General features: G+C 36.9%; 1 protein-coding gene across 1 annotated transcript in view; it reads left to right on the top strand.

Annotated features, from left to right (window-relative positions):
• Window positions 1-13,694, top strand: part of SNTG2 (syntrophin gamma 2) — a 295,649-nt gene that overhangs the window by 179,867 nt on the left and 102,088 nt on the right. The window contains exons 7-8 of the mRNA XM_067294829.1: window positions 2,849-2,936; window positions 11,808-11,899. Of these exons, the coding sequence (XP_067150930.1) occupies window positions 2,849-2,936; window positions 11,808-11,899 (180 nt within the window). The remainder of the gene's footprint in view (window positions 1-2,848; window positions 2,937-11,807; window positions 11,900-13,694) is intronic.

Genomic DNA, 13,694 nt, shown 5'->3' on the forward strand with positions numbered 1-13,694 from the left:
ATGTATATCATGCTGTCTCCTCTCATCTCTTGACTTTTTTACAAAAGTCAGTTTACACCTTGTTGTGTAAACATTATTTGAATCAAATAAGAGTAAACATAGTTCTTGTGCTGTATTTGAAAGATTACTTCAAAATGGTTGTATCTATTAGTGAGTTAAAATTCTTCCATGTTATTCCAAAATCGAAGAATGAAAATGATTCCTGTTAGGAGCTTTTCTGAAATCCCAGTTGTAACTGGTTAGGTGAGTTCTTGGTATTACAGTAATTTTATTTGATTCATATTTTTTCCATTACATATTTCAATACAGTACCATGACAATATATTATAATATTGTGGTTTTTTAATTTGTGTATTGTATTTTACAAAGTACTGATGTTGCTATACTGAGTGCGCACTAAAGTCATTATTGTTGATAGTTACCACACAGTGATAAGGAAAATGATGTCACAAGATACAGGAGCATTCTGTGACAGGATCTTTTTATATCTTGCTAACTCTGACCCTTCAGATGACTTTCTGACAGCATGATTTCTTTGGAGGGAATATAGTTGGATGTCCTTTTCTCTTCTTGTTCTCCTTTTGGGAATCCCACTCTTCCTTTGTATTTTTGATAGCTATGCTGATGATATGTTCAGAAATCCTCGTTTCTTCAGGTACTTTTTGATGTAAACAAGCAGTTTTTCTTGACACCTGAACATTGCAATGACCATTGCAATTGTTGTTTCAGCTATACCTGCACTCGTAAATTAAATGGGTCCAGGACTGTTCTCTGGGGCTGAGGCCAACTGATACAGGATGACCTGCCTCCATGATCTTTTCCTCCAAAACAGGATAAAAAGTTTAAGCACAATCTTTGAATAAACCCATGTATGAATTATGTCTGGGAATTTTGGGGGAGATGGCTAATGACCTGGGCTGAAACCACACCAGGGCCATTCCAAAAATTTAACAGAATAGACAAATAAGTTCTAGTGCCCAGGAACGTTATTTTGCAGTGTTTACTAGTATACAGAAAGCCATATGTCCTGATAGTTTGGAATCTTTAACTTTTTAGAGACCAAGCAATAGGTGATATGGTTATAAGACATATGTAACATCTGCAGTTTGAAATACTTAAAATTTCATAATGAATGACTGTTTATTTTAAAGGCAAAAAGTAATTCATTATTTGTTAACTTCGTACATGCATAAGTAGAAATTGTTTCTAATTAAGCTGTTTTGATCAATGAATCAACAAATCAGCGATTCTATCATTAGAGCATGGCAAAAAATTGATTTACTCTTTTTGTCTTATAAATGCATTTGTCAAATTTAAAAGCATTTGATATAGTTTTGAAGGCTCCATTACAATGCAGATTAGCATAAATAGTGCAAAGTGATTAGGTGGTGTGACTGGCCTAGAAGGAGAACGTCAATTCATTTCACATTCTATTGTGGATATTAATGAAGTTTGGGAAGCCACATTTATCAGCCTGAGACTGATAAGTAAATGCAGCCTAACATACAAGGATGTACCAACAGTTTCTTCATTTTTTATCATAGCTGCTTTTCATCTCTAGATCAGTTTATGTCTATAAATATATATATACCTGTGTATGAAATAGATGAGTGTATATATCTGAACAGTGTATTCACATATGATTCAATATCATTCAGGTGGTTCAATATAATTACTCTGAGTGTCTGTTTTAGCTTCTGAACAAAGCAAGTGTAACCTCTATATGTATATATATGTAAGTTATGTAGCTCAGCTGTACATGGCAAAATATTAGTGAAGACCTGTAAGACAAGTACTATTTTTTTTTAGCTGCTATTTAATCTATCATGAATGTTTTCCTAAGAGAACTACTTTCAGGGAAATTAATTTCAAATATTGCTGGAGCATCCAAATATCATGTGATAATAGGTCTATATAAGTACCCAAATATTAAAACATTACTTTCCAGCAGAGGTTTGGGGGAGTTCACCTGAGTTTCATGAGTTTCTGAGCATTTTGTGCAAAGTAGCTGGTCTAGGTCACAAAATATATACTATTTCAATTTAAAGTGTTGTTTCACTTCACTTACATTTGCATCTGCCTACGTCCTTACTATATGGGAAGGATGGTTTCGTCTCACTTTTTCTCTCCTTTTTTTTTTTTTATCCTTATGCAATAGTGTGCTATACCTTTAATTAAATTCTGATGGTTTTAATACACAGATGTCTATTATGTATATATATAATGTGTGTATCTAATGAATGTGTATGTATATATATATTCACTTCTTCTGCTTAGCAAATACTTACAGATAATGAAGACACTCAAAGAAATCAAGACTGTATTTGAAATAGAGAAATGTGCTTAATGTATCAACTAACTGAACCAAGCCAAACACTTCAGAAATAGATATAAAATATATATTATGTATTAATATATATTAATATTATGTATGTGTATACACATACAATTAATATATACACACACACATATATACACATACACATATCTATATGTATATATACATATACACACACACACACACACACACGCAAATATATATACACATATATAGACATAAACATATATATCCCTAGTATCCTATCCCAGTTTCTAGAGGCTATGTTCAGCAGGTATATAAAGTCAGAGTGCCCACCAAATTATTTCTTCATATTGTTCCTGTGGTCTTGCCTACTCACATCTTTTATTGATGTGGCTTGACCCTCAAGACATTCTTCATTTCCAGTCAGAAATATTCATATTGAATTTCTTACAGATCAACAGAGATGTAGATTTCATTGTAACTAATGTGCTTTCCATGACTGGTGGTTCTTTGGTTTAAAGTAGCTGTTATTTGTCATACTGACAGGTACACCTACTGCGAAATGCTGGCGATGAAGTTACCATCACCGTTCAGTACCTCAGGGAAGCTCCATCATTTTTAAAACTCCCATTAGGTAAGGGGAAATTAATGGATAGGAGTAATTTGTTTTCCTCTTTGCAGTATATCTCATAATAAGGAGACACCAACAGAAATAGGAATTCAATCCTTGAGTGTTTTACAGCAAGAAATAGAAAATTATTTATGTACTTTATCACTTAACTTGTAAGAATCTAATGTCTACTGCATGATTGCTTCTGTATATAGTTTATTCAAAATGAACCTGAAAACTCACTAAAATGCAATACAATCTTGGATGCTTTCTGAAAGTTTTTCCACATCAGGGTTGGCTGAATACAATAAAGTAGTGTTTATAAACATTTGAATCCTACATTCACAGTGAAAGTTATGGGTTTTTTTTACTCAGAACAATCTAGAAAAATAGCAGTACACTTACACACAAAACAAATGCATGACATTAGTTGTGTATATGTAATAAATTATTTTGATATTTTGATCATTTTATCAAGCAGAATTATGATGTGCCACATGTAGTCAAACTGTAGGAATAGTAGACTGTTTATGAGCAATGCAGATGAAGGAAATTTTCTGTTCTTCTGGTTAGCAAATACTTACAAATAATGAAGATACATGAAATCTAGATCATGTTGCAAGTAGAAAAATGTGCATAATATCAGCTAACGGAATCAGACCAAATACTTTAGCACCATTTTGTCTTACATATGATTCTCTTTCTAAATGTAGCAAAACAGATTTAAAATGTGTCTGTTGTTTGGGTTTTTATGTAAGTAGTGTTCAACTGTGTACTTGCTTTTTGTTGATTTGAACAGATCAAGATTTGCCAAGATCTGCCTCTTGTGGTTAGAAAAATGAGTGTCTGTCATTTCATCTAGATTCTTACACCTGTTATAAGCAAAGTTGCCAGGCCTCTTCTAAGGTGAACTATACCTTTCATCTTAAAACCTTTATTTCACTTCTTATAGCTTATCATTTCCATTTGAAAATGGAATATAAATTCATGAAATTCAAAGAAATCCTACCCTGAGATATCTTTGTCTGTTCAATGTTCCTTATAATGAGACTTTAGTTTTCTTCTTCCTACTTTTCTATCCTAGGTCATCAGACAGCTAGAGTCTACTGTCTGTAATACCTTTGATAACTGTGCCCAAGCTTAGGTATGATTTTGCCAAGCTAGTAGGCTCTTATGAGTAGTATCTGTACTGTTGGCCATATTCTTCTGTAGTTAATGACGGTTGCACCATCGTGGTCTCTGGCAGGAAGGAAGTGAGGCCCACTAGCTTTCCCATACATTCTTGTGGCACCTATAGCAGCAAATCCTATTAATATTTTTATCTCCTCTTGTTGATTGACATCACATACACCCTCGGACTCTCTAATAGTCTACATGAATGACCTGCCACCTTCACCAGGAGCACATGCAGGTTGAGGAATATTGATGTCCCCTTGGCTGAGCCCAGATACATCATGAAAGAGATGAGACTTACTTGACTTCTGCTTTGCCTTTCACACCAGGAGGCCCTACACCCATTCCTAGCTGGGAGGCTCAGATCATGGCACTCCTTCCAAGAAGTAGCAATTAACAGGGACACCAGATCATCTTAAATCTGCAGGTGACCAAATGTGGTGCAAAACTTCTGTAGGTAAATCAACACTCAACATTTGAAGTAGGAATTTTCACCTTACAAAAACCATCATTCTATTTTAAAGGACCTGCTTCAGGGCCTGCAGCTAGCTAGCACTATTTGGAATCTGGCCCTGGTTACTGTTATTCAAGGAAGACCTGTTTGAAACAGGAGGACTACTGTAACTGTGGTGTTGTATGCATATACATCATCTAGCCTTCTGTGGGTATAGGGCATGTTGCTGATGGAATTTCAGTCAAAATCCTGGTAGCATGAACATGCAGAATACCAGTCTATTCTTGGGCATGTCAGTAAGGTTGGGATTCAAAGCTCAGATGGAATTTCCATAGCAAGCAAACCTACTGTCTTGCTTTTGGCTACAGCCAGAGTACAAGCATCATGAAGACAAGATAGAATTTCCATAGAGACAGGGAATTCAGGCTGAAGTTGGAATTCAGTCTCCGAGTAATTTGATAATATATACGTCTACATGAAGAGTTCATTTACATTGGAACACTCTCAGTTTGGGTCTAAAGTCCTACTTTGCCAGTCTCCACACTGCCTGTTTTTTGATGTGGGCAACGTCCTAAATGTTCTTTCTGAGAAAGCCCAGGTATGGAGGGTGTAGAGTGCTAGGCTGGTGCACACATTTTGTTAAGGCAGTATAGCTGTTCCACTGCAGATTTTCTGAACACCACAGGCTCATCATTCTGGTTCAGTTACAGTCCTCACAAGATGTTGTGCATGGATTTGCAGCCTGTTGTACTTCACCACAACCTCTCATGTCTTTCAGTATACATATATCACCCTCATCTGAACAATGAAGAAAAAGCGCTCTCTCCTGGACTGTCTTGTTTCTGTCTCTGCACCAATGTTGTGCTGCAAGGAGGACCATCAGGCATTGCATAACAGTATAGGAGGGTGAAGGGAAAAAGGGACAAGAGAGCCGTAGTGAATATCTGTGATGGGTGGTAAAGGGGTTGCTACTCCACTCTCTTTGGCAAGTTTTCCTGGCAGTAACATAGTGCTATTTTAAACAAGTTTTCACAGAATATCAGGAAGCACAACAGAGAAGCAATGCTTAACTGAAAGAAACTGAAAGAGACATGTTGGATACAAAAAGCTAATTTGGTGCAGTTTATTAGACCTGCCTCCCTTACAGCAAACATGAAGAAATCTTTGGCAAGCATTATACTATCCTACCCACTCCAGTGCATGATCCCATATCTGGGGTCCTATACTACAAGCTCAACAAAAGGACTCTTTCAGTATGATCAGGCAGCTGAGGAATTAAAGAAATGGCCCTTCTTCTGAACTAGACATTGACTTCAGCACAGAGCTTACCTGCTTGTCTCTGAGGTGGTCTGTGCAGCCATCCAGTATAGGCTGAAACCAAACTCAAAGAACAAGATGATGTTTGGACTTGATACAAGTACTCATTCTAGTGGTGAGTGGGAAGAAAATAAGGACTCGGAGAATCATGGAAAATAGATTGCTTTAGGAGTACACACTGACATTATGGAGATGAGCAGAAGTGGGACAAAGCACTCTGTGTTGGGAAGAACTTTTCAGAAACCCATACACAAAGGGGAATTGCAGTCATGAAGCATCAGTGACACATATAACAGGCTAATTAACAATTATACTAATCAATAAAGTACATCCCAACTCACACTGCAGGCAAATTTGAAGTGTATACATGCATAACTGAAGTATCTCGGCCTTTCCTGGCATCCCAGAAGACTCAGGCATATAGTCCCCTACCTCCAAGCATTCAGTCAGACTAGCTACCACATTGGCAGTTTTAGTACTGTGGTGTTTTCCTTTTGAATGCAACTGTATTGTCTCTTCCCATAAACCGGTGTTATTACTATTTCTTTTAAGTACATCCTCATGAGTAACATTTGCCTCCCCTGATTACTTTTCATAGTTCTTCCTTCCTTACACTATCTCATGCAGTGGGCTAGCAAAGGCACAAGATGTCACAACAGGGAAATACCTGCCTACAGTTCTCAACACCTTTCTCTGGTTGCTTCCCCGTTTCATGGGTAATGAACAACTAATACAGGATTTGGTACGGGTTTAGGCAAGGGTACTGACTAACTGGTGCTTAAGAATGAGACAAGGACTGCTTGTTTCTTCGTTTGGGGCAGGTCCTACCCAGTGATGGTGTGCCAGTGTTGGTAGAGATCTCTTTCTCTTTCACAGCAGCCTGGGACTTCTGGACCGTACTAGAATATTATGATTGTCCATAACAGTATGGTGTCAGCAAATATTCTTTGGCACAGGAATTTGATCAGCAATATTATTAAAATATTAGAGGATACTTGGCATAGCTTGGCCTAGACCAAATATTTCTTTCTTAAACAACTACCAGGCCTGGATCAGAAGTTAGCATGGGCCAGCGATTCCCAATAGTCTGGTTACAGCCACCCTGTTTTGGAGGGTAAGAGAGATGGATATGGCCAGACAATGCCAGTTGGTTTCAGTGCCAAAGAACAGGCACTGACACTATTTTCTTTACTAGTTTAGCTGCACCTGCTGAACTCACTTTACGCATCCATGTATTTAAGTTGCAAAATTTGTGCTGTAAGGAGAAATTTGTGCTTGGCAGATTGGGTCTGGCTACCAATATATTGTGTACCTTTAAACAGAAATAGAGATTGATGAATTTGCTGTCATTGTCTCTACAGAAACAGCCGAGGGAGACACTTCTGTCTCACCTTCTCATGGGTTGCCCCAAACCTCTCACCGTGAATCCTCCAACAGCAGACCATCCACTGCTTATGCTATTGAGGTCATGTTCCTCAAGCACAGATAGATGAGGAAAGATCCCTCATCTATCATGCCCCAGCATAATTTTGTAGGACTGGAAGGTGCTGGGGTGCTAGCAATGCTATCCTCAGGGGAAACAGCAGTAGCAGCTGGACCCCTCCAGCAGAAACCATCAGGAAGAGCTAGTCCATCCTGTGGGATTGTTCACAGAAGATAAAGCAGTAGCTGAATCAGTAAATCTTTGGTCTGAGACCCCAAATGCTCTTCCATGTGGCTCCAGCCTTGAGGGAGGAGTGAAGGGAACAGGACTAGGTGCTTCCATTGATAGAGCTGATGGTATCACAATCTACCCCTCCCTGGATCCACAATAGTTGGCTGGTAGGAATTGTAGCCATGGCACCTGCTAATATAAATTAGGACAGGAAGACCTTGATTCTTGTGGGAAGAAGGCTTTTTTTTAATAAAATTAAAAATATATATATTTGGGGAAAGTAGGACACTTAATTTTCTCTTGTTGACTGGGTGCACTTTTTTGGTTTTGAATTTGGAAATAAAATGCTGGTAAGTAACTGAAGTTGTGTCTTTTGCCTTTCCATGGATTCCAGGAGCTCCTGACATGTTATCTTCTCCAAGACATACAGCTATGTGCCCTGGTGGCCACCCCACGTTGAGGCAGGGCACCAGGTTTCAGAATCTTCTGCAGGATAATAAAGTAGGCCAGCTAAGGAGTGGTGGGCTGTGGATGAGGTCCTCCACCAGACAGGTTTTGTGTTCTTGAAGGGGAAACGATTTGTAGTGTCAGTAGCGTCAATAACTCTCTGCTCATTGGGTTGTCTTGCTCCATGAGTAGGATGATTCCTCATAGCCTGTGGTTTGCTCTAAGGTCACTGTGGGCGAGCAAGAGGACAGATCTGTGTTCCTGGAAACAAAAATTTCCCTTTTTGGAACTGGGTCAGAAAGTTGTTAGTGGATTAGTTATTAGGATTCTTTGCTGTAGATGGAGCTGAGTCCATTACCCATTCCAGAGTTGAACAGAGCATTAAGGGCCCTGTAGGGCCCTTTTAGATAAGGTTCACTGCTGCTGGAAAGATTCCTCAGAGCATTTTATTGTCAATCACACTCTCTTAAGAAATTTCTCTTTCTGATAGTTAGACAAAATTACCAGAATATTCTGAAATTGCAAGGCTTGTAGTGTAATTAAAAAAATTATTGGAAGCTTTTCCTTCAATTTTTTTTTGTGGTTTGACTGGAACGGACTTTTTTCAGTTTTGTCTATTGGAGGTTGTCTATGACATAATTAGCAAGTCAGATATATGAGATTTATTAATACCAGAGATCCCCAGTATAATTCAGCAGTTTTGATAATAAGACAAATCGTAGTATTATAAAGAATAAAAACTTGCTGACGGCACAGATCTGCTCGCCTGCTTTACTTGTTTTTGTTTGTTTGTTTTGCTTAGATGTTTAGTGTAATTCACTGATTGAAATAAACAGCCATCTGGGACTCTCTGGTGACCTTCTAGGTCTAGAAACTTAAAAATAGAATCCAGGTCATATTAAAATAAAAAGTAGAGTGCCTAACTTTTTAAGTTGAAAAATATCAGTGATTCAGTCAGAAAGAACAGAAGGGAAAAAGATTTATAAACAACTCACACCTGTACAACTGCAAATGAGTTCTTGCTTTCAGAATTAGTTTCATCTAACTCAGTGATTTCCTGAGTTACTGCTAACTCTGCAAAGTTCCCTGTGACCCTTTCTCTCATCTCTGAGTTCTGTCTCTCTGCTTCTTGGCAGCCTCAGGAGTGTTCCAGTCTCTTCATGAACTGCAAACTCCTATATTGTTGCTAGATCTCTTTCTCTGACTCCTTCTCAACTTGCAGGCCAAGTTTCTTTCTCTGAGTATACTCAGCTGTTGCTCGAGTAAAGATCAATCTTCTCCTCAACCAGAGAATCCTTCCTAACCTAGCCTTCTTAAAAGAGTAAAAAATGACACAACTGAGAATAAACACATTAAACAGATACAGCCTGTCATAGTCTGCATTCACATTTCTCATAGGTTGGCTGTCTAACTGCAATTTGTGTGGGGTAAGACGAGAGCTAGGTGATAAAAGGGTGCTGAAAACCTCACAACGTACCAAATACGTGGTATCTGGCATGAATATCCATCAGGATATTGTACTGTAGTCATGGAAAGGAGAGTTACCTATAGCAGATGTTTTATTTTACATATATACTTTGTTTAGATAGTCTTTCTTGAACTACTGTTCCAGGGTTGGACTGGTACCTAGCTCATTTGGTCTCATCTACTTGGGCAAAGACTATAGTAGCAGATAGTAGAAGTTCTATTTCATGTTAGTATATTGTGTTGTGTGTTTACTGTCTTTTTGTCTTTTGTTTTGTTCTGAGAGCAGGGAAAAAAGACTACTTGTTTGCTTTTGGGCTGCCATGCAGGGAGGCAGGTGGAGCTGCTTAGAGAGATGAGAGAACAGCACCTTCCATGAAAGCATTTGAGCATACACAGGGGCAGTTTCTAAAATGCTGAATGCAGCCATGAGTAAATAGTCCGTGAGCATGTGAGGCACAATAAGCAGGGACCAGACTAAAAGACTTGTGAACTTGATTGCAAGTCAAGTCTGGGAGGTGACAGAGACTGAGAGAGGCTATGTAGAGTTTGTTGTGACTCAGACAATGACAGAAAACTGCTGAACTGGAAAGCAAATCTGTAAGGACACTGTAGTAGGAGGGAAATGTGTTATTTATCCTTTCATTCTAAGTTTTACCATGCAGAAGATGTCAGTTTTCTCTATTTAAAAAAAATAATTTATTCTAATGTAATGCTTTGTATTCTAGTAAAACCTGGATTTAGAGATTTGGAAATCTCTAAAATTCATGTATTCAATTAGCAGAAGAGATGGGATAGTTCAATTTTAAGAATCTGGCTGACTAATGGACTTGTCATGGTTGTGTACTGCAGGAGGTAACAGGGTCCCCAAATAGCACTCTTCAGTGGAGAGTTTAATGTCAACTATTTTATTTAAATATTTTTATAAAGAATGTAGAAATTATTTCCAGCAGGTTATGATCATCTACCAGTGCAAACATAGATTTTTGTGTTCATATATGTGAAACTATCCATAAAATGTTATAGTTAGTTACTACAATTGGTGCTTGGGTTAGACAGATATAAGCAAACCATACCTATGCTATCTAAATATCTAAATGTTTTGTAAAATAAATGTGAAAGTATGGTTTATTAAATGAACAACAATCAGCCAGCTTCTATGGCCATCAGAGATATAAAACCATTATAAATGCCTCTTGCTGATATCATTTAAAGGCATACAGAAATGACTGCAAATGAAAACATGCTGAAACTTCAGAACTCAGGGTATTATTTTGAGACCTTGGCACTGAACTGACAGAGATTTGTTATGGAGAGAATGAGCTTTTGTTGAACTAACTTCCATTTTGCTAAATCCTTCAGATATGTGGAATAAATATATATGAAAATATATGGCCAAGAATGACTTTTTGACTTTTGTGATGTTAGACTTGAAAAACCTATTAATGTGAAATGATTTACAGGCAATTTCAGGTGACTTCTTCAGATAGAAAAAAGAGTTTTCAGTGATGATGAATATAATGCTGTAAAATTGATTTTATGTACTTCATTGATAAGATCAAGTCCTGTCTGATGGTAATTGTATGAAGTATATTATTGGAGCTATATGTTAAGATTATACATTTAAGAAAAATTGTACAATGATGTGACTTTGTGCTGTTTCCATTATAAAAATAGGTTATTACATACAGATGCATTAAGCTAACCTAGAGTCACATTAACTGCTAAAGTAGGATCATAACGCATAACTGTTAAAGAAAGAGTTATCTCAGAGATAATTTTTGAGACTATAATGGTGCAAAATGACTCCTTGCTTTTAATCTCTCAGTTTCAAAAGGTACCTCATACTTTAAAATAATTGACACTTGTAACAAAAAGATATATCCATTAATAAAGTGTACATATGTGTACAGTTAGTGCTTGCCTGAGAGGTTCTTATTAGCTTTGTCTATAAATACAGTCAACGGTTATACTGTAGGGTGAGACTTTCAATAGTGAATAAGAAATGTATTCATTAAATTAATGCGATTTGTGTAACTAAATTACTTACTTGGTTTTAAATATATCATTCTCAGTTCAAAAAAGACTTAATTCTGCTAACAGTCAAGCATATTAGAAGTTCCCCTGAGCACAGTCTCTATATAATGACGTCCAGCTGCTTTTATCTTTCTGGACATATAAAGTGTAGCATATGATCAGACACATTTTATTGGCTGTCATTCTAAAATGCAAGCAGTACTTCTCTTTTGATTTGGTGGTTTATATTGAAAGTTCTTATTGTGTTATCCTTTTTCAGCTGAAATAGCTATTGTCTGCAAAAAAAAAATATATTTAATGTAATATAATATATTAACATAAACAGTTATCTTTCATGATCTGATTTCAGGTTCCCCTGGACCATCTAGTGATCACAGCAGTGGAGCTTCATCACCTCTTTTTGACAGTGGCTTACATTTAAATGGAAACTCAACTAACACGGTAAGCAACTTAGTAATAAAAACATGATGTAAGCTGTGTAAGTTTGCTTTCCATTCTGAGCTTCAGAATGTTAATATAGGACTATCCGAAGGATTTTTATTTATTTATTTATTTAGGTGCATATGCTGTAAGATTCTGGATTTACAAAGTAACCAACACGGGCTCTTGAATTACTAGGTTCTTATTCTGAGAAGTTTGTAAGAGTGACCACAGTAAGACTGGGTCACTGTACTGGGGGATATGAGTTCATGTTAACTTTTGACATATTTTATTGAATTTAATACAGCTAAAGATGCTGACTTACACGTGGAATTCTGAAAAGAATGTAAAGATTGAATTACTGAAGCAAACGTTCATGACAGGAAAGAAAGCGAGAAAAAGAGAAAGAAATTAAATGGGAAAGCAGACTTAGGGGAAAAAATTCAGTTCTTTAATCTGGAAGATAATTGGTTCTTTCCTCTTCAGCAAACATCTGTGACTGAAGCATACATAACATCATGAGGGGTCTTTTTTTGAAGGAAAAAGACCAGTTGGTAAAGCCAAAGAAGATAGGTTGTCTTAGTAGGTTTAAAATTAAGATTGAAGATGGTAATAGTAGCTATACAAGGAGAGACCTTCATGGTGACAACTCCTTTAGCTCCTAACTAATTGCAACTGTAGTCTTTTCACTTGGATACTACATTTACAGAAAGTATATCCAGAGAATGGAGTGCAGGCTGCTGCTACTCTTTCTCCTTTTTTTTTTTTTTTTTTTTTGACTCAGCAAAAGATATCACTGTCCACTGCCTGCCATAGACTTCTCCCACAGCTTTGCACTTTTCTGAGCAGTGTCTCTGTAAACTAATCCTTAAGGCTGGTTTTCATCTGATCAAAATTCTGAGATTCCTTTGTGCTGTGATACCTTAGGGCCCAGAGTCCAAACTGAGGCTAGATACAGAAAGTTTCATATTTATTTGTTTGCAATTAATTATTTCCTTTAGGTTGTGTTGTTGTCTTACCAAAGAACCACAGTCAGTCGTGAGGGCGCATCATTCTGCAGTGCCTGAAGAATGCCTGTGTACCAAGTGCTCTGCAAACAATCCATTTTGCAAAGAGCATATGTTATAAGAAGAGGGCTATGGTCAGATGTTTGCATGTGATTGCATTAGCATGTTTTAGTAAATTAATGCATTTTAAGTGCTAACATGAATGTTTCATAGTAACTTACAAAAATTATTATGGCTGCACTTTGGAAATTGCACATTTTGAATTCTACACATTATAAACGTATAAATAAGTGGCTGGAGATGTTTAAACTTCTAACAGATTAATTTAGAATTGCAGTTTCCAAGGCAGCACACAAAAGACTGTGAGTAAGCTTGAAATATAGACAGAAAAACAGAAAGCAAAAAAAGGAGAATACTTACAAACTAATTTGTTTTTATACAGCACTTACTCTCTTTTTCTGAAGTTTGACGTAAGCTCGCATGAGGAGCTATGCCTAAGCAACAGACACTATGCCTTAGAAGTGAAAGAAAGCGAAACAATCTACGTTTTATCTAGCCTGGAAGAAATGCCATGATATCCCTTCATATGAAACAATATGAAAAATTACCAAGTTCTTACTCTGATATGAAAAAGAAAGGTTCTAAATATTCTAAACAGAAATGACTAGATTTTGAGATAGCCCACGGAAAGTATATGGTCAAACTAAGCTGTGACTGAGCTGTGATCAGAACTTCAAAAGAGGTTATGAATGTGTTTCAACTACCAGCTAGAGGATGCTTCTCTTTTTTTTAATTATATGTTTTCATTC

The sequence above is a fragment of the Apteryx mantelli genome, chromosome 3, assembly GCF_036417845.1.
Source record: "Apteryx mantelli isolate bAptMan1 chromosome 3, bAptMan1.hap1, whole genome shotgun sequence".
Taxonomy (NCBI): Eukaryota; Metazoa; Chordata; class Aves; order Apterygiformes; family Apterygidae; genus Apteryx; species Apteryx mantelli.